The following is a 26,158-nucleotide window of genomic DNA, read 5'->3' on the forward strand; positions in this document are numbered from 1 at the left end:
TAAATTGTTTTTGCTATACCAGTCAAGTTGACAAACTACAGTAGGCTTTTTCTGGACTTGTTTTTTTTCTTGGAGTTTTCCTTTTAGCCTTGATATGGTTTTCTCTCTCAATTATTCTTCTCAGGCAAAGATATTTTCATTAGGGAGTACAGGTTCCAGAACTACTATCAGATACTATTTGCATTCAATATATGTTATAAGGGGAACTGAAGAGGAGGCTTCAGATGAAGGCAATCTGTCTCTGGCTGAGCATGTCCATTTCCTCTCTTACAGATCTAGTGTACCAGTGCCTCGATACACATATTTCTAACAAAGGAGTGACATTAACTTCTTTATATAATTTGATGAAAACTATGATAATAAAGGTAACATTATGAGGCTCTCTTCCTCATTCTGAAAAGCTTCAAGAACCAGAAGAAACTGAAAAAAATTATTCAGATCCTACCAAGGAACAAGTCCAGACCAAACGTGACATACAAAGTTGTTTAACAACATTTCCACTACAATACATGATAGTATGCTCATAGTATAGTCAAGATTTCTAAAAACAGGCACCTAAAGATAAATTCCTGAGTCTTTATGCAGGTGCATAAATAAGTGTCCCAAATTTTCAACTTCTCAACACCCAGTAGTTCCTACTGGCAAGCAGACCAGCTCAGGAAGAGCATTCCATGCATGCAGGAGTCATAGAAAAAGAATGCACACAGTTATAGGAGAAAAAGAAATGAGGCATCAAGATGATGTCGCCCACAGCTGACATAACTGGTGAGGTGGGAAGGGGAGAGCATGATACAAGAAAAGATTTCCTAATTAACTACATAAGTATCACTTGGTAACTAGGGCATGGAAGGAGATTGGGTCGGACACCTAGTGTGGTAATGGGTTTCTCTCTCATCTAGTGAAACCCAAAAATCTTCAGGCCATTACACAAAGTCCATGTCACAGGTATGATAAACTACTCAATCTCCCTATTGACATATTACAGAAGGACAGAAAACAATTCAACTTTAGTTCTAGGTAAGCCCATGTTCTAGCCCATGTGTAAGAACACTAAAATAAGAAATTATATGCACCAGTTCGAAGTTTATCTTGATCACTGGCAAAAAGTCTCCACCAATAATGTGCAACAGATTCCTTTGGAATATAAATTATATGACTTAAAAGTTCTTCCTACTCATTGGATAATAAGGTTACTATAGTGTCTTAATCAGCACAATTCCACATTTAAGATTAGGTTTCTCATAACATTCTATTATTGCCATGGTGATCTAGTTAAAGACCGAACACAAGTGAAATGATAGTTTTTACAAATGTTATACTCTGAATAAATCTATTATTGAATATGCATAGGTGTAGTTCTAGTCCTACGTTTTAAATAAAGGGGACGTGCTTATCAAATTGGAATGGATTCTTTCTATATTCACAACTTATGAGGCCTGCTCTCCAATTCCTACAATACATACTATTCTGTATGTGCACAGAACACACAAATAGATGTGAGGAAAAAATATATTCTTTGTGCACAAAGTAAACGATATACGATCATTTTGACAGCACATCCAGGAGTGTGTTTCAGCCTATGACAATGTGTCTGTGCATTATTACAACTAGCAAGTTATTTTCTGAAGTTAAAATATTATTTAAGATTAATAGATCTCAATCCCGCTAGTAAAATCTTAAGTTAAAGGACATTCTGGACCATCTAGGACTCTAAGGCATGTTGCAATAAATTGGTCACTCCAACCCAAGTCATTCAGACTATCAGCAGGACACTTCACGTTTCCATGGATCAAAAAGAAACATATTTAATGAAAAGCTAGTATTTGAGAACTTTTCATTCCACTTGTTACAGGTAGCTCCAAATGACATTTAGTGGCATCACCAAGGCCCCACTGTTCTCTGACAAGATGAACCTAAATTCTATAGGAAGGCCACCTGATTTCTGCAACACTCCAGTGGAGCAGACCAGAAAGTCTGAGTCAGCAGTGTGCCCTTGTTGCCAAGAAGGCTAACAGCATATTGGGCTGCATTAGTACGAGCATTCCCGGCAGATCAAGGGAAGTGATTATTCCCCTCTATTCGGCACTGGTGAGGCCACGCCTGGAGTATTGCGTCCAGTTTTGGGCCCCCCACTACAAAAAGGATGTGGACAAACTGGAAAGAATTCAGTGGAGGGCAACGAAAATGATTGGGGGGCTGGAGCACATGACTTATGAGGAGAAGCTGATGGAACTGGGCTTGTTTAGTCTGCAGAAGAGAAGAGTGAGGGGGGATTTGATAGCAGCCTTCAACTACCTGAAAGGGGGTTCCAAAGAGGATGGAGCTCGGCTGATCTCAGGGGTGGCAGATGACAGAACAAGGAGCAATGGTCTCAAGTTGCAGTGGGGGAGGTCTGGGTTGGATATTAGGAAACACTATTTCGCTAGGAGGGTGGTGAAGCACTGGAATGGGTTCCCTACAGAGGTGGTGGAATCTCCTTCGTTAGAGGTTTTTAAGGTCAGGCTTGACAAAGCCCTGGCTGGGATGATTTAGTTGGGTTTGGTCCTGCTTTGAGCAGGGGGTTGGACTAGATGACGTCCTGAGGTCCCTTCCAACCCTGATATTCTATGATTCTATGAAAGCTAGTGGTTATGGAAGGTGTTTAGCCTTCTTTCCTGCCTGCTGCAGGTGGTCACCACCATACGACAGCATGCTTGAAATGCATGTCTGGTTGACCCGTTTAATGTCAGTTTCCTTTTTCATGTGCTGGGTCAGTTGGCTGAATGTGATGGCGTCTACTGATGATCTACAAAATGGAACATGATGGTCAGCTCACAGCTCTTCAGAGCCAGCCACAGCTCAGAGAGATTAACATTAGCAAATGCAGTAAAATCTCTGGGTCTAAAGTAAGTAGACATGGCTCTGAATACACATTGCGAGAAGAGCTGTTGACTTCAGTAATACTAATTATACATAGCATTTTTCAAAGTAAAACCACATGAGGTCTACTGAGGAACAGTGCTGATTACGAGTTAGGTATTATATAATATTTAGTAGCACTTTCTCTAGAGCCTATAGGAACAAAAGGAGCACATACTACCCGATACATTTCTTGTGACTGCCAAAAATGTTTTTTTTTACAAATAGAGGTGGGTTTTTTTTAAGTTCTCAAAGCAAACATTTGTTTCAAATTACCACTGTAATACTTGCCATTGGTACAAGACTCTAAGTGACATCTGATTGAAGAGCTAAGGTGGGTGGGTAATATTTTTTATTGGACCAATTTCTGTTGGTGAAACACTCAAGCTACACAGAGCTGTTCTTCAGGTCTGATGGAAGAACAGACACTGGAAATCTATATCCATTTCTCCCTGGCAAGGTAAGGCCAGGGCCTGGCATAACCTGACTAGTTAAAAATCCCATATGAAATTGTCAGCTATAATCCCTAAATTACCCTCCACTAGTACATCCCACTTTAAAAAAAAAATCTTTAAAAGTATTACTTGTGTTAGTTCAGTTTCCCTTTTCTTCATTTTCTGCAGTTCTTGTTCCAAACGGCTGACAGTCTTTGAGGCCTCAGTATTGGTGTGCTCCAGCTCTCTAATCCGCGCTGCTAGCTCCTCTATTTCTTTATCTCGAACTGTAACTTCTCGGTATTTCTGCTCCTTTTCTAATAACAGTTTATTGTAATCATCTGTTTTGTCTTTTATTTCTGCTTGCAAAGACTCTATCTACATAGTAAGACAAATATATTACATAGATGCAACAAACAAACAAACAAGACATATTAAATATTTCTTCAGAAAGGAAATATTCACTCTGTGGCTAATCCTAAAAATAAATTATTATTGGCAGCCCCAGAATTTCACATTAGTCACCATTAGTTATCAGATACCACCTGAAAGCAAAACTGAAATAAAAAAGGTAAAATTAGCCACCTGTAAATCTTTCTCTCTGAAAATGGTACCTCTTAAAAAGCTATAAATATATTAGCTTAATATTTAGAGCAATCTAGAAAAAGAGCAGCACATTAATATAACAAAAAGTCCTGAAAATGGAAGTACTATGGATCTGTCAAGAATTAAAAAAAAAGTTATTAAGTTTTACTCTGAATTGTTTTAGGATTATTCAGTTTTAGCATATCTCCTTTGTGTTCCATAAACTATTACTCAAGTATCAATCCTAACATAAGCCTGTTTTTATCTTACAGAAAAGCTTTTGAATAACATTTGCAAAAAATAGCAACACTTTCTCTAAGGCTGATTATGTTACAAAAATTTGATCAAAATGGTTTGGTTAATTCATCAATACATAGGAGGTTAGGACAGAGGTCCGTAAACTGTGGGGTGCGTCCCTCTAGAGGGGCGCAGAACATTCAGGGGGCGCGGCTTGGGCACAGGACAGCCCCCACGGGGTTTGGAGAGGGAGCCCCACCCAGCTCTGCTCCTAGCCCTGGCCCCATCTCCGGCTGTGGCCCCAGCCTCGGCCCTCTTACCCCAGTCTGTGCCCCCCCACCCCCCCCGGAAGCCTCAGCCCCAGCCCCAGCTCCAGGGGGGACGTGGATGGGGAGAAAGGGGGGATACGAGGTAAAAAGTTTGGGGACCCCTAGGTTAAGAGACCTCTTTTTCTGAGACACATCATTCTTACACTATAAATTTCTTTTTAAATGCTATGTTCCAGTAGCTCCATTGTTATGATGCTGGCCATAAGGGAACAAACACTTCCACAACCTTCACTCTAATCCCAAACCCTGAGATGGTGGTTCTGATCACCAACTGGCAATTCTTTTTTTCACAAAATAGCCCTATTAGATATTCCCTTATTTTAGAAGGTGAGAAAGTGGACAAGTGTGGATCTGTTACAGTGATTATGTTCAGAGAACAAGAACTTCAGGCCATTGTACTGTAGCGGAATTGTCTCAGCCAATCACAGTGCATGTGTGCTATATATTCACTGACCTGCAGCCACATGTTTACTTCCAAGTAATTGCATAGCAACTATCTACATCCTTGCACTTTGATCTGGTACTGATCACAAAACTCACTTCAGATTAACCACAAATATTGCCAGCTTAATTTCTCACCCTCTCCCACACCTTTTGCATTCAACCCTGATGCTCTTCCTTAGGAAGTCAAAAGTAATCCATTAAACAATGAACATTTTTTTAAATTAGGTTGCAACTGTTCAGAACAGCAAATAAATATAAGCTAATTTTTACAGGTCTCATTCCTTCCTCATCTCTACATGTGCTGTTTTATTGGTGAGTAAAAGGCTGTTCAAAAACTTAATCTAACATCTTTGACAGTAAACAAGGGCATTTTCCAATTGCTACTAGAATGCTTGTCATTTTGCACACATCCCAGATTCATTTCTTTTTATGATTTCCTTTTATGATCTTATGATTACTCAAGACTTAAGTAGAGGCCAGACCAGAAACATGTCTTTGAAGGGGGGATACCCCACCCACACAAAATCAGCTTAAACTGATTTTGATCAGCTTAAACAGTTATTTGACCTTCAAACAAATATATGATTTAAGCTTCCTTGGATTGGTCACCTTAAACTTTCCTCTACCTTTTGCTGAAATATGTTTATAAAACAGTCTATATACCTGTTGGCAAGAGTTTCTAAATATATCAACACATCAGTACTCTGTCTCAAACACTATGCCCAGGTAAAGGGAGAATGAAACAGCTAGAACTCCTAAGATGATAAACAGGAAGTAGAGCTACATTAAACTTTAGGACCCTGTACAATGACGCTGATAAATGATTGGTCTGGTTGTCTGGAAAACTCCACTGTCCTGAGAGTTTAATTGTTTATACCGCATGACATTTAAAGATTTAGAATTCTACAGACTTGATACAGATGAAGAGTTAGAAATAAAGTTAGTAACATGTACAGCCATATAAACACAAAATATGTGAAAAGTGATGTCACAAATAGAACCAGACAGCTGAGGCATAGGGAAAATGATTCCATGTTAATTATTTCCCAAAAGTTTGTTTTCTTTTCACAGTATGTATTAGAACAATAAATTGTTTTACAAGAGCAATTACATGAGGCTGTATTTGATCAAAAAAGCCAGAAAAGTAAAGTAGTTAGAAATAGGAAGTTAAATACAAAGCATTTTTTCCAGAGTAAGAGTTCGACAAAGCTAAACATGAATCCCTACGTGTAATCAGTCTGAAGCAGATTTTACATTCAAGGAAGGCAAAAAAGCAAAGCAGATCTGAATAAGCAGAAGAAATTGAGGGGGAAGGAAGAAAGGGCATGGGGATGCTCATGCTATTTTTCCATACCTGGAGAGTCAATTCAAAGATCTGTAATGTTCATTTATGTGAGAGAGAAAAAAAAACAAAACAAAAATTAAACTTTTAAATTGAATATCAAACTAACAAGCATCTGAAGAAAAAAAGAAAAAAGGCCAGATGCCATAATTTTTAGTGTCAGTATTTTGCTCTCTCTAAATCAAACCAACCTGATATGGTTGGCAACACTTTACTGTAATACACACATTCAAACATACCATTTCCTACAATCGCACTAACAAAACCAAAATTAAGACATGCACCAACACTCATACCACCAAAATTGTACTTCAGCCAGTTTTAAGAAAGAGTTGATTAATTCAGTACTCTGGATTTCCTAAAATACTTGAGAAAATAATTATACTAAGTGTGATATTCAACAAACAAAGCAACCACAGATATCCAAATGTAAATCCACTTTGGGCAATTTACTAAATAAATATAATAAACTAAAAGATACACAGTCACTACATGTGGTTTTACCTACCCCGTATTGTCTAGGCTCTCCAGAAGTCTGGGATTTTCCTGACAGCTTTAACTGATCTTCTAGTTTCTGAATTTCTTGCTGAAACTCGTCACGTTCATGTTCTCGCTCTATAGCTTGTTCCTGTAAGATGAAAAAAATTGTTTTTCATTTTTGCTATGAGGAAGCTGTTGTTTGCATTTTCCTTTTTTTCTTGCATTTGCTTGGCAGTTCTAGAAGCCAGGTAAGAATTTACAGGGACAACAGGAGATTATTTCAATTTACAAAACAAATGAATGGCAGAAACATGGAAAGAAAAAGCTACTTTCCATACTCCTATAGATCAGGAAACTTTTAAAAACAAACAATCATCCTTGGTTTTACAAGGAGAAACACAAAGGTCTTATTTTCGATAAAACCAAAACTATCCTGGAAGAGACTTATCACGAAATAGGAGGAAGTGTTTTTCCTCTCTAAAGCTGCAGAAACTGGGTGTTGAGCTTGCTTACATCCATGAACTGTCGTTGACTTCTAAGCTGTTTTTCAAGGACTTGAATTTGCTGCCTTAGATCAGTAACCTCCAATGACTTCTTTGCCAACTTCTGATTTTGATCCATCTGTTCTTCAAGTTCCACTTCCAAAACCTTCATCTGAGAGCGCAAGGTGGAATGGTCCTTCTCTGCCTGGCACTGCAGTTCTAACTTCTCTTTTGCTAAAAATTCTACTTCTTTTAGTAAACCTAAACACACAGAGAATGGTAAGAGAGTAAGTCAGTCAGTCCAGAAATATGCAAATCAAATGTTGTTTAAAATTATATTTGATGCATATAATACACACACACACACCTTCAACACGTCAGCACCAAAGGGGAAATTTTAAAATACTTAAAGAAGAGAGAAGCATCCAACTCCCCGACTGTGTCTTTGAAAATCTTGCCCACCGACAACAAAATAATTACATATGCAATACCAGCCATGTCCAGTGGAAATAAGTCATAGTTCATGAATACTTGATTAACCAATCTATGGCTACAAATTGAGCTTTCAGCAAACAGGATATACTGTTTGGAGGATCCAAACTAAGATCCCAACATAAAGGCTTTTTGGAAAACATAAAATTAATTCTAACACTTATCTGGTTGTAAGTAACCTGAACACACAGATGAGAATCAGGAGGTCTAACTTTTAAATGTATTATGCTTAAAAGGAGGGTGGTGAAAGAACTATTATTCTGCATTTTAAATATGCAATTTGTATCTTCATTATTTGCGAAAAAAGCTTTTCCTTACTGGAAAGAGGTGTGGCCTCCCTCAGAGACTGGCAGCGACCACACCCACCTGATGCGCGGAACTAGGAAGTTGACGCCACCACTCCAGAAGTAGAGAGGTGGGACAGGAACAGGAAGCATACAAGTTGGGCCCTGTAGCTCACTTGAAGAGGAGCCGCCGAGGGAGGCAGACGCTTCCAGCTCACCGCTGGAACTGGAGCCTGCGGAAGACTTTTGCTGCCCTGAGGACACCTCCCAGGAACCAGGTTTGCCAGACACGCCCGACGCTGAGGAGCTGCTGGGATTGCCACTGGCAGTATACCCTGAGGAGACGGAGGACAACTCCAGGGTTCAGGTACACATGAGGGGGAGTGTAGGAAGCAGCCAGGGGAACCAGATGACCATCTGGCTGTGGAGGTGGATTCCACGCTGACCCAGTGGCAGACCATTCTGCCACTGTTTGGGCCCTGGGCTGGGACACCGTGGAGTTGGGTGGGCCTGCGTCTCCCCCCACCACCACCTTAGACCAAGAGGCCTGCATTTGTCTGTTGCCCACCAGACCCAGGACGACAGACTGTGGGGCATTCGCCCCTGACGGCGCACCTAGACTGTTTGCTGGGTGCTTAACCCATGCTGGTGCCCAATTCCTGACCTGAGTCCCATAGACTGTAGGTGGTCCTCGCCTTTGCCTGAGGGGGCCAGTGCACTAGATTGCCTGGGCCCCTGAACTGTCCCTAACTACTGTACCCCGCTTGATGGCTGGAGCCCTAGACCGTTTGGGGGCTTGCCTCGTCTACAGGCTTGGGCCCCCAGAATCATTCACTCTCTCAAGTGAGGGTTGAGCCCGCGAGACTGCTATCTTCCCCCTTTCATAGACTACTACTCCAGGAAGGTGACAGTAAAGAGGTGTGGCCTCCCTCAGAGATTGGCAGCGAGGAAGGGCCATACACCCCTACACGCCTACAATTACCAACATCTAGAAATTCACTAAGGCAAGAGGATTCAGTAGATAGTGTTATCAACCTTGTAACTGTTTTCAGATTTGTAAGTGCCCACAATAGAGTTCTGAAATAGATTTAAATGAAAAACAGACAAATTTCAGCCACCAAATGTCAGATTCATACTTCTCAAGGACGAGTTTGAAAAAAACTGGTGGACACAGCAATTTTATCCCCACCAAATCGTGAGTAACAATGGAGAATGAACTATATATTTTAACTGATGAGTAGCTGAGTCTTTTTAGCTTTAAAATGAGTTTTACTGTCACCTGTGGAACAAAACAACTGCTTAAATGAGAATTTGAAAATTAAAAGAATTCTTACCACCTACCTCCTATTCAAAAAAGCCAGTGTCTCTATGGAATCTAATTAGGCTCATAAACTCTATGTAGAATGGGAAATTTGTTGCCAAAACTTAACTGATTGTGTTTAGTCTGCAGAAGAGAAGAATGAGGGGGGATTTGATAGCTGCTTTCAACTACCTGAAAGGGGGTTCCAAAGAGGATGGATCTAGACTGTTCTCAGTGGTACCAGATGACAGAACAAGGAGTAATGGTCTCAAGTTGTAGTGGGGGAGGTTTAGGTTGGATATTAGGGAAAACTTTTTCACTAGGAGGGTGGTGAAGCACTGGAATGGGTTATGTAGGGAGGTAGTGGAATCTCCTTCGTTAGAGATTTTTAAGGTCAGGCTTGACAAAGCCCTGGCTGGGATGATTTAGTTGGGAATTGGTCCTGCTTTGAGCAGGGGGTTGGACTAGATGGATCTCCTGAGGTCCCTTCCAACCCCAATATTCTATGATTCTATGATTAATGCAATGTCAGTCAATTAATGCTTTGTCAGTCTTGTTATTTTTCTCTCCTTTTGATGTTACAGAGGAGTCTGATTCTCAAAATGTATAGATATATAATTAAAGGTAACACTAACAGACTGTCAGGTCATTGATTGGACTCTGAGTAGAGAATCAAATGGATATTGTTTTATCAATGCTAGCTCAAGTCATGCAATCCCTCTTGGGTGACTCAAAAATCACATTAGAAAATGCTATGGTAGGTTTCATTAGGAAGCTCATTTTTCACATCAACATAACGATTTTTATACAAATACCCAGCACTACAAACAATGATTCCAAACAAGAGGAAGAGTACTATTTTAAATTTAAAAAAATGTGATTTGTTAAATTAGAAAAAATAAAAAAGGAAACATTATAGCTTCGCACTCCTAGTATAAGTAGCTTGTTAGGCTTTTAACAGTTAGCTTCTACAATAGCTGGAGTTTAACTAGATGGTGAATTTCAAAACCCAATCCTGTTTATATATCACAGACAGACTCTCAATCATGCGACAGGGTCAGATTTAAGGACAAGGGCCTAGTAGGCATGTGAGGGTAAGTCTACACTGCGAAAAAATAATAATAAAAAAAAAATCCCATAGTAGCATTTGAGAGAGAGCTGGAAAACGCATGTTCCCGGGAGCTTGACAAACAAAAGGAATGGAGTTGCAGCAGTTGGAAAGACCACTCAGCACTGCCCTCTCCCTATATCCTGGACTGTGATCTTGCCAGATAATCCCACCTCAGCTGCCTAAAAAATGCAGTCCCCCAACTCGTGTCCTTTCCCGACAAGCCTAGAGCTGTCCTGCATACAGAAGTATCCAAGGACATACATTTTGGGGTTTCTCAGAAGAAAAGCATTGTTCCTCTTAATTTATCAGAGCCATATGTGTATTATGCACACAACCATGTATAGAGAAAGCATTAGGGCTGCATTTTTGAGTTAGCTCAAAATTTCTCATATGCATATAAAAGCAAAACCTTTGTTTGCATTTATTTTTAGCATTAGACTTCAATAGTCATTTAAAACCATTTGTCTCCCTTATTTTTCTGTTCATTCCTTCCTCTGAGAATCCTGATCTCTTTCCCCTCTATCTTTTCCACTATTTCCCTTCAGATTAATTTTTCCTCCTCTACCAATTTCCCCTATTTTCTTTCAAGAGAACTCGTCCTTCCCTTTAGTCCATTCTTACCCTTCTCCTGTCCTCCTCCTCCTCCTCCCCATTCCTACTCTCTCTTCATTCTGCTCCCACAATCCTTCTTCCAGTTCCTTCCGTTCTCTTTCATTCACCATCTCTAGCTCTCCTGCACTTGGTGTTGCTACATTTTAATACATTTACCCTCTAAGAAACCCAGTGCCACACCATTAGAACCTCATAGCATCTTGATAAAACATTTCTGTCTGCTCAGAACAACGATTTTGGTTGCTTATAATTGCACTATGGGATTTACGACTGACATCAGCAGACTGGTATCATTTAATAAATATTGATTAATGAATTAATTTTTTTTACATAATTCAAGTTTAGTGATTTTTGTTAAATTGTGAAAGTAATGTCTTAAACATGTCCACATTATTAATAATGTGGAGTATGTATTATTAATAATTTATTGGGCATAGCTCTGAAGTACTATTCCTCTTTGTTAGATTAAATTCAAAGTCATTAATTAATCCACATCACTTCTCATGAAGTCACACTGTTACAAACCTGAATCTTCCTTTTTTGCTACATTAGCAACAGGAACTCCTATGAATAGAAACACGTACAAGACAAAAATAGGACATTTTGATTCATTCCATCTTCCAGATCACTAATGAGTTTAACACAGAATAGGGATAATGCCAAACTTTGCAGCATTCCTACAGGTAACCTGTCTCAATGTGGAGAAGTAGTTGCTATTCATATATGCTGACCATGCATTACTGTTCTTATAGAGCCCATTTTGGGTACAATTTGCCAGGCACCCGGCTATCTCTTTACGGGAGTCCTACTGAATTCTTTCATTTGGCAATTCTTCCCCACAGCATCAATATCCTGACATTGCATTATTTCCAGTGGGACACATGACTCAAAGCCATAACCACCTGACAACATAAAGATAACAAAACAACATCAGTGTGTCCTGATATGATTATTTTATGTCTCTCTGTGGACATCTGAAACTCTGTCATCCTACACATGGCAGAAAATACTGTTTCTCCTTCCTCTCTTCCCCCCCCTTTCTAGAAGCACTGGTCGGGGCAAATATTCTGGTGGACCTTATGTTGTAATCAGTCCATTGCTTGCTCAGCCTAAGACCAGGACAAACAGTGAGAGCTCAGCTGAGGCCTGTGGAGTCTACAAGTGGAGCAAGTTAGTGTCACAGCCACCACAGGTTATTTTCACTACTCAAGTCTTAGATTTTCCTCTGAAGGATATAATTATCTTTCCTCAGGCTAATACAATTTCTGAGATTTTGATACAGTGCCTCCGTATCAGCAAATTGAGACAAAACATCAAGATTTTTGATGGCATCATGTGAAAGGAATGTGGGGTTGCAGGAGCCAGAGAGTAGGGAAGAGCCATGGGGACGGGGCAGAGAGAGACAGGAGATGGAGGGGATGGATAGGAGCAGAAGGGGTAGTTGTCAAGAGACAGAGGTTGGAGTGGTGGATAGGAGTAGCATAGGAGGAGAAAGGCAGGAGCCAGAACAAGGGTTGGATAGGAGCAGAGGGGGGAGGGGACAAGTGGTAAACAGAAGAAGAGGAGGAGAGGTGCAGAGCCTGAAGGTTCAGAGGCAGAACAGGAGCAGAGAGGAACAGGGCTTTTAGGGGGAGGGTGGATAATTGGGACAGAATAGTCTAAAGAATGCCTGAAATTGAACCCAGTAGTCCTGAGACTCTACACTCCCCTGCTGTCAGCAAATAGCTGTCTAGTTGTCTAGAGTCCAGATCATTACAGTCTGCTCCTAGTTGTCCCTCCTAGATTGCTTGCCCCAGGGTTTTGACTCATTCAATTATAGTCTGTAGGGAGTTTATAGCAGATACCCATTACAATTTATCCCGCATCTTTAATTATTTTAGCCTTATCCAAGATATTTAACTACTTCCTGCATTTTCAGTCCATTTCCTTGGTATTGTAGTGGTGTTCTAGAGCTTGTCTACACTACCGTGCGGGCTCGATCTAAGATACGCAGCTTCAGCTATGTGAATAGCGTAGCTGAAGTCGACGTACTTAGATCTACTTACCACGGTGTCTTCACTGCGGTAAGTCGACAGCTGAAGCTCTCCCGTTGACTCCGCTTACGTGCCTCATTCTGGTGGAGTACCGGAGTCAACAGGAGAGCACTCAGCAGTTGATTATTCGCGTCTATATGAGATGCGATAAACTGACCCCCCACTGGATCGATCGCTGCCTGGGAGGTAGTGTAGACATGCCCCTAATGACACAGATCTACTTCTTTTTCCCTTTCTCTCCTGCCTATGCTCTATCAGTTAACTGGTAAGTATGCCCAGTGGTCTGTGATGGGATGTGATCTGAGTTACTGCAGAGAATTCTTTCCTGGGTGCTGGCGGATGAGTCTTGCCCACATGCTCAGGGTTTAACTGATTGCCATATTTGGGGTCGGGAAGGAATTTTCCTCCGGGGCAGATTGGCAGAGGCCCTGGAGGTTTTTCGCCTTCCTCTGCAGCATGGGGCATGGGTCACTTGCTGGAGGATTCTCTGCAGCTTGAGGTCTTCAAACCACAATTTGAAGACTTCAGTATCTCAGACATAGGTTAGGGGTTTGTTATAGAAGTGGATGGGTAAGATTCTGTGGCCTGCTTTGTGCAGGAGGTCAGACTAGATGATCATAATGGTCCCTTCTGACCTTAAAGTCTATGAGTCTATAACTAAATTTTAGTTGACAGATCCTAATTATCAGTTACATCCCCTTCCATTCAGTATCACTTTTAGTTCATCATGCTTATTTTTCCATTCTCCTTCCATTTGTCACTAGACATTGGAGTACTCCTCATTAACAGCAACAACATCTTATTTCTAAAAACATAAGTGTCATGTCTGGGTTTATTTATTTTCAAAGTTAACTGTAAGTCCCTGCTTTACCCTTTCCTGTCCTGAGCTATTCAATTGACCAATATACAAAAGAAATATCAATAAATATTATTAAAGCATTTCTTACCAACTTCTATTTCTCCTACGTTGGCAGCCAGAGCTTTCTTTTGACTTCTTAGCATATCCCGTTCCTCACGGAGTATTGCCTGTTCCTGGGTTAGCTTCTGAAACTGTTCCTGCAAGCTCTCCAGATCCAAAACAAGGCGTCGTTCAGACTCTTCTTTCAGGCTCATTGCCTCTTCTAAGGCTGCTTTCTCTACTACATAGCCTTCAATGATACCTAAAATCCAAAGGAAAAAGTAAACTAAAAGACTAGACACTGAATTTCTTACATAAAGTATTATCAACTAACTATTGAAACTATCACCATTAGGAAGGGAAGGTTACTCATTTTGTGCAGTAACTGAGATTCTTCGAGATGTGTGTCCTTGTGGGTGCTCCACTTCGGGTGTTGGTGCATCCCAGCGCTGTTTATCTGAGATTTACAGTAGCAGCGTCCCCGCAGATCATGCCTTTGCAGAAGGCGGGTCGCAGTGCCGTTGGTGCCGCATGTAGCGTGCACACAATCCGAGGCCTCCAGTTTCTTCTCTACCACAGAGTCCCTACTGCGAACTCCAGAGTAGAGAGCAGGTAGTGGAGCACCCACAGGGACATACATCTCGAAGAACTTCAGTTCCTGCACAAGGTGAGTAAAAAACGGTTACTTACCTTTGTAACTGTTGTTCTTCGAGATGTGTTGCTCATATCCATTCCATGTAGGTGTGTGCGCGCCGCGTGCACATTCGTCGGAAGACTTTTACCCTAGCAACTCAGTGGGTCGTGGCGCCACCATGGTGCCGGATATATACACCAGCCGACCCACCCACTCTTCAGTTCCTTCTTGCCAGCTACTCCGACAGTGGGGAAGGAGGGTGGGTTTCGAATGGATATGAGCAACACATCTCGAAGAACAACAGTTACAAAGGTAAGTAACCGTTTTTTCTTCTTCGAGTGATTGCTCATATCCATTCCATGTAGGTGATTCCCAAGCCTTACGTAGGCGGTGGGGTCGGAGTGAGATGTTGCAGAATGCAAACTGCTGAGCCAAAGGCTGCATCATCTCTGGACAGATAGACCAAAGAAGCAAAGGTCCGGATAGAGGACCAGGTAGTAGCATGACATAGCCCCTGGAAGGGTATGTGAGTTGGAAAGGCAGGAGAAGAAGCCTGAGCCTTGGTGAAACGAGCAGTAAGGTGGCTCGATGGAACATGGGCCAGTCACAGGAGGTGCAAATGCATGACGTCACCCAAGATGGAAAGCTCTGGGAGGAGATAGGTAGGCCCTTCATCCGGTCTGCCAATACAACGAAGAGTTGGGGGCGTACAAAAAGGCTTGTCCGCTTGACATAAAAAGCGAGCGCCCTACGGACGTCTAGGGAGGGCGAATGTGCTCCCGTCGCAATGAATGGGGCTTCGGAAAGAAGACCGGAAGGAAGATAACCCGGATGATATGAAAGGTCAACAGCACCTTAGGGAGGAGGGCCGGACGTGGCCACAACCGCCCCTTGTCCTTACGCAAAATAGTGCACCGTGGGTCTACTGTGAGAGCCCGAAGCTCGGAGACTTGTCCAGCCGATGCAAAGGCTACAAGGAAAAAGCTGTCCCTCAGGACAGGTATCTCAGCGAGCATGTTGTCAGTGGTTCGAATGGAGCAGGCATAAGTCTGCTTATAACCAGGTTGAAGACCCAGGAGTTGGTGGGGCGGTGAACCTGGGGGCATAAATGCCCCAAGCCCTTGAGGAACCTAGAAACGACAGCGTGTGAGAATATGAAGCGGCCACTCTCCCTTGGGAGGAAGGTAGAGACGGCTGCCAAGTGCACCCTTAATGATGAACTGCGCCCGGCGCTGCTGTTTGAAGATCATAGGCAATCCCAGAGGAAATAGATCGGAACCTCTGTGGGGGAAACATTGTGTTTCGTAGCAGCAAGAGAAAGACTGCCAGTTGGGCAGAAACGTTAACCGAGTGGAAGGCTTCCTACCACCCAGGAGAATCCTGTAGAACCGAGGCAGAACAATGTAACTCGGATCGGTTTAGGCCCGCAGCAGACATGCAGAGATGTGCAGGGATTGCAGGTCTAGGTGGTAAAGTTTGCCGTGATCCAGCGTTATGAGGTCTGGGCAAAGAGGCAGGGGAATCGGTTGGCTACCAACAGGTCTAGCAACATGGTATACCAGTGCTGCCTGGACCATGCTGGAGCGATCATGATCAGATGCGCTCTGTCCCTGCAGAGTGTTAGCAGGACCTTGCGAACCAGCGGGAACGGTGGGAAAGCGGACGGCAGATGGCTCGTCCACGGCATCAGAAAAGCGGCCAAGATCGAGTCCTGGGAGAGGCCTTGGCATGAGCAGAACTTCCCTCTTGTTCCGTTCCCGCGAGAGCGAAGGTCCAGAAACGTAAGGGATAACATCCGGAGGAATCAACCACTTGAGAGACCGGAAGGAGCTGCTGAGGCGATTCCCCAGAGTGTTCCGGACCCCGAGGAGAAAGGACGCTACCAGGTCCGTCAATGGAGCAGTGCAGGAGTCCCGGAGCTGGATAGCTCCCTGCAAAGAGAGGAGGACTGTGCTCCTCCGTGCTTGTTTATGCAACGGGTGTCCGTTGTGTTATCTGTGAACATCGAGACACAAAAGTCTTGTAGGTGCTGCTGAAGCGCCTGGTATACAAGGCAGACTGCTCTCAACTCCCGGACATTGATGTGCAAGGGCAGCTGTTGAGCCAACCAAAGGTCTGGAGTGGGAAACTGACCCAAGTGAGCACCCCAGTCAAGAGATGGGGGCGTCCATCAAGAGGGACACCGAGGGTGAGGTGGATGGAACAGCACCCCTGCACACATCAAGGAGGGCGTCGACCCCCAGTCAAGGGAGCCTAGGACGCTCGGGGGGATCGAGGCGACCATGACCATGCTGTCTCTGGCCGGGTGGTACACTGAGGTGAGTCATGATTAAAGTGTACGGAGGCGAAGCCTGGCATGTTCGGTTACGCACGTGCAGGCAGCCATGTGGCCCAGAAAACCTAGGCAAGTTCAAGCCAAAGTTGCCGGGAAGGTCCGTAGACCATGTACAATGGTTACCAACGCGTGAAAGCAAGGCGTAGGTAAGCAGGCTGTGCGATACTGAAGTCCAGGGTGGCCTTAGTTAAGTCTATTCCCTGAGCGGGAATCCGGGTGGATTTCGTTATATGGATCCTCAGGCCTAAACGCAGGAATAGGATCTCGTCGATGCCCACATGAGTGGTAACTTGGGCCCCGGTGGCCCCTGGAATGAGCCAATCGTCCAGATACGGAGAACGTGTATCCGACAGTGGCGGAGAGGGCGGCGACTACAGCCAGACACTGTGAATACACAGGGGGCTGGATAGAGGTCAGCTGGGAGGACCGTAAACTGGAAATTACAGTTGGCCACAAACCGGAGGTACCTGCTGTGCGGAGGATAAATGGCGACGTGAAAATACGCGCCCTTCATATCGAGGGCGGCATACCAGTCTCCGGGATCCAAGGACGGGATGACGGTCCCCATGGATACCATGCGGAACTCCAGGTATATCAAAACTTGTTGAACTTCCGCAGGTCTAGGATAGGTCTGAGACCTCCCTTCACCTTGGGGATTAGGAACTAGTGGGGCTAGAACAGGGGTGGGCAAACTACGGCCCGCGGGCCACATCCGGCCCGCGGGACTGTCCTGCCCGGCCCCCGAGCTCCTGGCCCAGGAGGCTCACCCTTGGCCCCTCCCTTGCTATCCCCCCTTTGAAGGGGAAACCGCCGCTTCTCTCTGGCTGTGCGGCTGCCCCTGCTCCTGTTGAGTCCTCCGCCTATGTTTGCGGGGCCACATTCCGAAAGGGGCTGGGGGGGGGAAGATGGATAAGGGGTAGGGTCCTGGAAGGGGGCGGTCAGGGGCAGGGGGTCCTGGAAGGGGGTGGTCAGGGGGTGGGGGGGTGTGGATGGAGGGGGGGTCGGTTGGTGACAAGGGGCAGAGGGGTTGGATGGGTTTGGAGGTTCTTAGGGGGGCAGTCAGGGGGCAGGAAGTGGGAGGGGGTGGATAAGGGGTGGGGGGCAGGCTGTTTGGGAGGGGGCACAGTCTTCCCTACCTGGCCCTCCATACTGTTTTGAAACCCCAATGTGGCCCTTGGGCCAAAAAGTTTGCCCACCCCTGGGCTAGAACCTTTTGTCCCTTTTGACCGTGGAACCTCCTCTATAGCTCCGATGGTGAGGAGCGCCCGCACCTCTTGCAAGAGGAATTGCTCGTGAGAGGGGTCCCTAAGAGGGACGAGGAGGGATAGGCTTTTGCCGGATTGGTGGTTAGGAGGACCCTGATTTTGGCCCCTTAGGGGTCCCGACCAACGCCTACGACTGCCTCAGCGTCGCCTGCTGGCAAAGCCCTGTCTTTGTCTAGGTGCAGGGTAAGGGCGGCGAGGCTGGGTGGAAAGGTCGGCGGTGAGACATTGGCATGTACATGCCGAGAGGGAGTGCATAGTGACCTCGCTGACCTTTGGGCCTTGCAGCCTAGGGCCAGTTTTGAGAACAGGCCTTTGTCATTGAAGGACAAGTCCTGTATAGTGTGTAGCAGCTGCGAGGGAAGGCTTGATAACTGGAGCCATGAAATGCACCTTGTGGCAACACCCGAGGCCAGAGCCATGGCTGTGGAGTCCGCTACCTCCAACAAGGTGTGGAGGGAAGCTTTCGCCACTTTGAGCCCTTTTTCCAGGAGGGCATCAAACTCTTGACGGGAGATCTGAGAACCCGACTCCGTAAAGTCTCCCACTAGATGACAAGGGAGCAGGGGGAAAGACGTACATATAGGTGCCCGTCGCCCCTGGAGGATACCATGCACATGCATTCGACTCCCGTGCCTACGGGCGGGATAGTGGCCACTTGGAGATTCATAGTGAATGCCACCCGTCTCGGGAGGTCCTGATGGGCCCCCAGGCCGAATAGGGGAGGGTCCAAGGAGCACGCTTCTGCCACCGCCTCATCTGGGGAGGAGGGAGACGAAAAGCCGGGGCAAGTGGGTCTTGTGTGGGCTCACGCTCCTGGACGACCTGCCGATCTGGTGGGATGTGGGAATCCGGTGGCAGAACCGGACTCCCTCCGTAGCGGTCGGAGAGGGACGACTAACTGTCACCTCTGGTACCCAGTGCTCTGACGGAACAGAGCGCGATGGGAGAACAGGTAGCGCGCCCAAGATGTACAGGGCAGCCACTGATGGAGGTCAGGGTCCTGTCCTGGAGCACCCGGAAGACTCTGGTGTCCACATCCGAATGGATGGCCATGGCGCTCGACGCAGCACCGGGAATCGGTACCGTGAGGCCTACCGGTACCGGGAGCGAGAATGGGACCTATGACCGGAGCGATGCTGGGAGGCTGGCCGAGATCTCAAGGCTCGACGCCGGGAGCGGCTACGTGAGTCCAGTGCCTGGAGCGGTGCCGAGAGCTGGATCTGCACCGAGTGTACCAGGTCGGGGAACAAGCCGCTGATCGGTGCCGCGGGTACGACCGGTACCGATATGGGGAACAGTGCCGGCACCGGGTACATCTGCGAGACTGCGATCGTGAACGGTGCTGCTCTGTGGTGCCGACGCCGGGTGGCGTGAGCAAGACAGGCTCGCGATAGACAATATAACCCGCACCGGCGGTACCGGGGGTTAAAGCAGCGCAGGTTCTGCCCTTGCCCTTAACACCCTCGCTGTGGAAATGTTTCCTGCGTGGAGGGAATGGTGAGCACAACCACAGCTCGCATCGGGGAGCGTTCAGGTGCTGGACTCGACGGCTCCTGCGTGGCCAGAGTCTACGGTGCTGATACTGTCGGTGCCGCAGCAGGTACCGGCACCGGGCAGTGCGACGTAGTAGGGCGCTCGGGCTGCGGAGCAGGCGGCTCGGACGCAGCTTAATAGCGAGCTCGACCACGGTTCGTACCGGGGAGCTTTCCAGCACCGGACTCGATGGCTCTTGCCTGGCCGGAGTTAACGGTGCGGATATCGTCGGTGCCGCGGCAGACATCGGTGCCAGGCGATCCGACTGAGCATAGCGTTCGGCTGCGGAGCAGGCGGCTCGGACGCAGCCTCATAGCGAGCTCGACCACGGTCTGTACCGGGGAGCTTTCCAGCACCGGACTCGACGGCTCTTGCCTGGCCGGAGTTAACGGTGCGGATATTGTCGGTGCCGCGGCAGACATCGGTGCCGGGCAATCCGACTGAGCATAGCGCTCGGCTGCGGAGCAGACAGCTCGGACGCAGCAAGGATATTGTGCCTCTTCATCCTCCAGGCCGAGTAGACGTCGGAGCGAGCGACGGTCGGCGCCGAGAGGCCTTGGCGGTACTGGCGATCTGGTGCCGAGGGAGCGCTCCTGAAGATTAACCAGCGCTCGGTGCCGAGAGCGGAGGAGCAAGAGCTGCCTCCCTCAGGAGCTGTTTGAGACGAAAGTCCCGCTCCCCTTTGATCTCGGATTAAAGGCCTCACAAATGCGGCACTTATCTATGAGGTGAGATTCCTCGAGGCACTTAGGAGAGGATCTCATGTCGGCATCGGCTTGTGGCCGGCCGAGCATTATAAAACCCTGTGGACCGGGCATCGGACCCGGCACAGGGTGAGGGGAAGGGGATAAACCCCGAACCCCTGTGAAATAAATACTATACTACAAACAAATAAAGTTAACTACAACTATAAACATCTGAACTATATACTTAACGAGAGAAACTACGAGTAGCTAGGGAAGTGGAGGTCAGCTAAGCCGCGCTCCACTGTTCCAACGACCGACACGGGCGGTAAGAAGGAACTGAGGAGTGGGAGGGTCGGCTGGTGTATATATCCGGCGCCATGGTGGCGCCACTCCAGGGGGCACCCAGCCGACCCACTGAGTTGCTAGGGTAAAAGTCTTCCGACGAATGTGCACGCGGCGCGCACACACCTACATGGAATGGATATGAGCAATCACTCGAAGAAGAACCTTCCCTTCTTCTTTGAGTGCTGTCACTGTGGGTGCTCCACTTCAGGTGACTGTACTGCAGTGCCCCTCAGAGGGCTGGGGGGACTTCGGGTTCGTTTGAGTCATTGAGGCAAGTACTGAGAGACCCACTATGGCATCAGCCCTGGAGTCATGAGTGATTGCATAGTGTTCAGCAAATGTGTGGATGGAGGCCCAACTGGCCGCCTTACAAATCTCTAATATTGGAACACTATGTAGAAATGCTATCAAGGCTGAAACAGATCTAGTAGAATGTGCTCTAATGTGTGGGTCAGTATTCTGCATACAATAGCACAGTTGAATGCATGTGGAGATCCAGTTAGACAATCTCTGAGTAGATACTGTGTCTCCTTTTGAGTGCTCAATAGTAGAGACAAAGTCTAGGAGAATTCCGGAAGGGTTTGCTCCTTTCAAGGTAAAACACTAGTACACATCTAACATCCAGTTGGTGCAGGGTGGCCTCTCTTGGATTCCCATGAGGATTAGGGTAGAATGTAGGGAGATGGATTGGCTGGTTCAGAGGAAATGTAGACGTAACCTGTGGTAGGAATTTTGGGTGCGGACATAGCATGACCTTCTCTTTGAAGAATATTGTGTATGGAGGATCAGCCATGAGTGCACTTATCTCACTCACCCTTCTGGCAGAAGTAATAGAAAGGCCACTTTCATGGATAAATGTAGCATGGAACAGATGGCTAATGGTTCGAATGGTGGCCTGGTGAGGCATTTCAGCACCAGATTGAGGTCCCACGTTGGGGTAGGCCAACAAACTTCTGGGTAAATGTTCAGGAGACCTGTGTGGAAGCGTTTAGTAGTTTGGTCCGCGAATGTTGAGGTTCCATCAATCTCCTGATGGAATGCTGTAATGGCCACCAGATGAACTTTGATCGAGCTCATTGTTAAACCTGAACTTTTCAGCTCCAGTAGGTATTCCAGCACTAGTGGTACTGCAGAGGATGTTAATTGTGTTTCTTGACACCAGGCGGAGAACCTCTTCCATTTTTGAAGGTAAGTATTACGCCTGGCCATCTTCCTGCTGTTTAATAACACATGTTTAACTTTTCTGAGTAGATTAGTTCACCATGGTGGAACCATGTAGGAGCCATGCTTCTACGTGGAGTAGATTCAGGTGAAGAGTACGACTGTGGTGCTGAGACAGCAGGTCTGGACTAGGAGGGAGGGCTTGTGGGGCACATATCGCCATTCGCATCAAATAAGGGTATTGTGCTTGTCTTGGCCCTGTCTGTTCGTATCTAGTGTATGATGCATGAGATCAGTGGAAATGAATACATGAGTTGTGCCTCCCATTTGTTTGCAGTTCCTTGGTTTTATGCATGGCCTGTAGCCAGGATCACTGGCACATCACTACTGCTGTGGCCCTGGTTCTGGCTGCAGTGTCTAGTGACACTTATAGGGCTGTTTTGGCTATCAGTTGACCCTCATTGATGATGGCTTGAAACTGTGACCGTTTCTCCTTGAGGAGCTCTGCTATGAACAAGCTAAATTTCCCATAGTTATGATAGTAATATTTAGCTAACAATGAAGATTGGCCACTCTGAATTGTAGGGTGCCCCAAGAATAAACTTTACACCCAAACAGGTAGAGTCTTGTGTGTTCTTTCGCCTGTGGTGTAGATTTAAACTGTGGTTGCTTGCCGTGTTGATTAGCAATATTGACCACTTAGGTGTTGGGGGGCAGATGTGCAAAGAGAAAGTCTGCCCCTTTTGCACACTGACAGAATTGAGACCGGTGTATGCCAGACGGTCTCTGCCGGTTCCAAGATGGCATTGTTGATAGGACAAGCGATCCTGGAACTAGATGATGGTTGTAGTATTTCTACCAGCTTGTGCTGGTTTGTCTGCACCTCCTCTAGTGGTATTTCCTGGCTGTGAGTGACCCACTTAAACAGTTCTTGAAACTGCTTGAAATTGTTGAGTCATCTGGTTGTATCTTGGTCCCCTATGGCTCCAAGGTGGTCGGTGTTCTTTTGGTGAGGAATGGTGCAATGAGAAGGTGTTTTGCTCCTGCATCTCCTCCTCGTCTTCCCTGGAAAATTGTGCAATGTTGTGAGAGCTGTTGGGATCTCCTCCACAGCCTATCGGGGAACCCCCGGTACCGAGTATCGGGGAGTATGGTGCCGACGGTATCACCAACTCTTTCTGGTGCAACAGAGACTGTGTGGTACCAACGTCTGGACCATCAGTGCCATGACGTCCGCTCAGTGCTGACAAATGCTGTGACTGTTTAGTCAGTGCAGCTGGTGCCGACTTGTTTTTCTCCACCGGTGCCAACTGTATTGTCGGTGCCGAGGGCATAGGCATGGTGCCTGACGAGATGCTCGGTGCCAAGTCCCTTGCAGGTGAACTTGGTGCCATGGAGGAGGCATGTCTTTGTGCCTCCTTGGCTCGGACCTCAGGATTGCTGGAGGTGCCTGGAGCATCATAGGTGCTCCCCCGAGCATATGTCGGCATTGGGGGTAGCGACCTGGCAGGAGCCTCTCTTTTCACAGTACTCTCTGCGGAGAATTCTGAGCCCTCTTTTTTGGTCTTTCATAGGGTATGTCTCCTTTTCCAGTTGGAGGAGTGTCTAGAGAGGCAGTCTGCTTGTCCAAATCGGGTTGGAGGGATTTCTCCATTAAAATCATCTTTAGCCAGAGATCCCTATCACATTGGGCTCTGGCTCTCAAATTCCTGCAGTGAGGGCATTTTGGGGGTTATACCCCTCACCCAGACAGTGTACACACAGTGAATGCCCATCTGAAATGGGCATAGCTTCATAGCAGGAGCCGCAGTGTCTGAAGAGCCAGGCATCTTAACGGATAACCATCCCCTGAGAGGAAGTAGCTAACAAAATAGTTTTATTGAGGGGGGGGGGGATTAACACTAACGGTAACTATAACTTTCTAACTACCTATCTAATTAAACTATTTTTTAACGATTTTAGGGAAGACTGCTAATACTGCCCCAGAGCTCCATCTTCAGCCGTGGACAGTTCACAAGAAACTAGAGGGCTCAGGTGTGAGTGCACAACATGCAGCACCAACAGCACCGCAAGACACCTACCCGCGCAGACGTGGCTACCATAAATCTCCGATCAACAGTGCTGGGACGCACCAACACCCGAAGTGGAGCGCCCACAGGGACAGCACTTGAAGAAAAAAACGTTTATTTTAAATTCAAGTACTGTATCTTAGTTCAATCGTAGGAAAAAACCCATAACATACTAAGGGCATTTTAAGATGCTCCAAAGCCTGTCTGCAGGAACACAAAACAAAACAAAACAAACAAAAATAAGGGTATATGACAAAAGAATCTGGCTAGTTCTCAGCATACGTATTGATAGTGCAAACAAGATGTTTATGTTTTCTTTGCGCTACTGGACAGGTCCAAGTAGTGCCAGAGGTGTGCCTTGCACAAATAATAGCACAGATTTATGAAAGAAATTCCTTATAGAACATTTATTTGTAACTTTTACAAGGCAAAATTTAGATATCTACTAGCACAGTGGTTTTAAACCTGTGATCCGCAGACCCCTGGCAGTCCACAGACTATGGCCAATGGGTCCACAAAGTTGTCGTTACCACAGAACAGTGGTATTCAAACTGGGCTCTGCAGACTATGTCTAAGATTTCCAAAGAAGTCTGCACCTGCATTCGAAATTTTTTTAGGGGTTCACAAATGAAAAAAAGGTTGAAAACCACTGTAAAAGCAACTCTGTTACACGTTAACTTTAAATCCACTATATAAATCCATGAATCCTTGAATAATGTGTGCAGTTCTGGGCAACTGGAAAAAATTAAAGGTATTGAACAGCTTCCATATGAAGAGAGAGTAAGAAGACTGGAACTGTTCAGCTTGGAAAAGAGAACTCAGGGAGGATATGTTAGAGATCTATAAAATCATGACTGGTGTGGAGAAAGTGAATAGGGGAGTGTTAGTTATCTATTCACGTAACACAAGAACCAGGGGCCATCCTGTTGAAAGACCAGGGGACCCCTGTTGAAAGACAAAATTCTGGTCTGACCAAGTATAGCCATTTTTATGTTCTTAACAGTAAAATGTACAGGAAACAACAAAAGAATTTTCAAAAGGGGTATCACATCCATTCACATAATCATAAAGGCTAGGGGGAAGTCTCTTTTTGGTCATTAGTCTTATTTCTCTTTGGCAGGACTTTCAGTATTAAGCATGCTCCTCAAGTTGTGACCAAGATCTCAAGTACTGATGGATTCCACCACTGCCCTTAGGGACATGCCATGCTGCCATAACACATTTTTCCCATTTAAAATATATTTGTAAGAGAGCGTAACACTCCAATATGAGCACTTCTTAAAAATAGATATTTAAAGTTGAAATTCTGTCCCATTTAAATCCATGATTTCATGTCTTATTCGTAACAGTTCTCTTCCCCTTCCTGCTTACAGCATCCTTGTATGTAACTGTGACAATCATTAACCCTTCTCTAAACAGTTTCTCTCCCTTACACTCCAAAAAAATTAACAACACAACCTTTTTGTTGATCAATTTCCTCATGTGTAAAATGGGCATAATATCTGCCTACAAAGGTTGGTATCAGGATTAATTAGGTAACATTTCTGAGTGCTTTGAGCACATAAAGCACACTACAAAAACTCAACAATACTATTAAACTAGTTATTTAACAAGGAATGACATTACATGCATTTTGGTGCAACCATCAGTCTTTTAAACCAATGCTGGCTTTTATATCCCAAGTCGTCAGAGAACAACTGGTTTGTACTTCACTGGGTCTCACATTTCACAAAACTGACAGTATGTTTCCCCTATGCACCTCTTGGGACTTCTGTCCAAGAGAAGTTTCCAAAAGCAACTGCTAATGACAGAGTTCCTTGATTACTTCCTGTAATTCTCTGAGTAATTTTCATCACATCCTGCTAGTTTTAAAATTACGAACATCAAGTACTACGGTCACTTGTTTCGTTCAGTGACAGACAAAGTAAAATAATTATTTAGCAATTCCGATTTTGCCTGACAGTTGCTATTCAATGCTCTCCAGTTAATAGCCTTTTCTTTCTTTCGTCTCCCTTTGCATGCATCCTCATCAAATATTTCCTTCTACTGTCACGTGGGTCCTTTCTGGACCAGCTGTGAGTGCCGGGACCCATTGGGAAACTAGGCCTCTCCCCTTCCCGAATGGTATAAAGCTCCCATTTCTAGCCATGCAAGAATGTGAGAGACTGG

General features: G+C 45.6%; 1 protein-coding gene across 2 annotated transcripts in view; it reads right to left on the reverse strand.

The window, feature by feature from the left end:
* PCNT (pericentrin) overlaps window positions 1–26,158 on the reverse strand; it is a 271,822-nt gene that overhangs the window by 77,152 nt on the left and 168,512 nt on the right. The window contains exons 28-32 of one of the 2 annotated variants that reach the window (XM_045032450.1): window positions 14,011–14,223; window positions 7,263–7,492; window positions 6,778–6,897; window positions 6,282–6,302; window positions 3,483–3,710 (exon numbers count right to left, since the gene is read on the reverse strand). In XM_045032450.1, coding sequence (XP_044888385.1) covers window positions 3,483–3,710; window positions 6,282–6,302; window positions 6,778–6,897; window positions 7,263–7,492; window positions 14,011–14,223 — 812 coding nt within the window. The remainder of the gene's footprint in view (window positions 1–3,482; window positions 3,711–6,281; window positions 6,303–6,777; window positions 6,898–7,262; window positions 7,493–14,010; window positions 14,224–26,158) is intronic. The other variant, XM_045032451.1, reaches the window with a different exon arrangement.

The sequence above is a fragment of the Mauremys mutica genome, chromosome 10 (genome assembly GCF_020497125.1).
Source record: "Mauremys mutica isolate MM-2020 ecotype Southern chromosome 10, ASM2049712v1, whole genome shotgun sequence".
Classification (NCBI taxonomy): Eukaryota; Metazoa; Chordata; order Testudines; family Geoemydidae; genus Mauremys; species Mauremys mutica.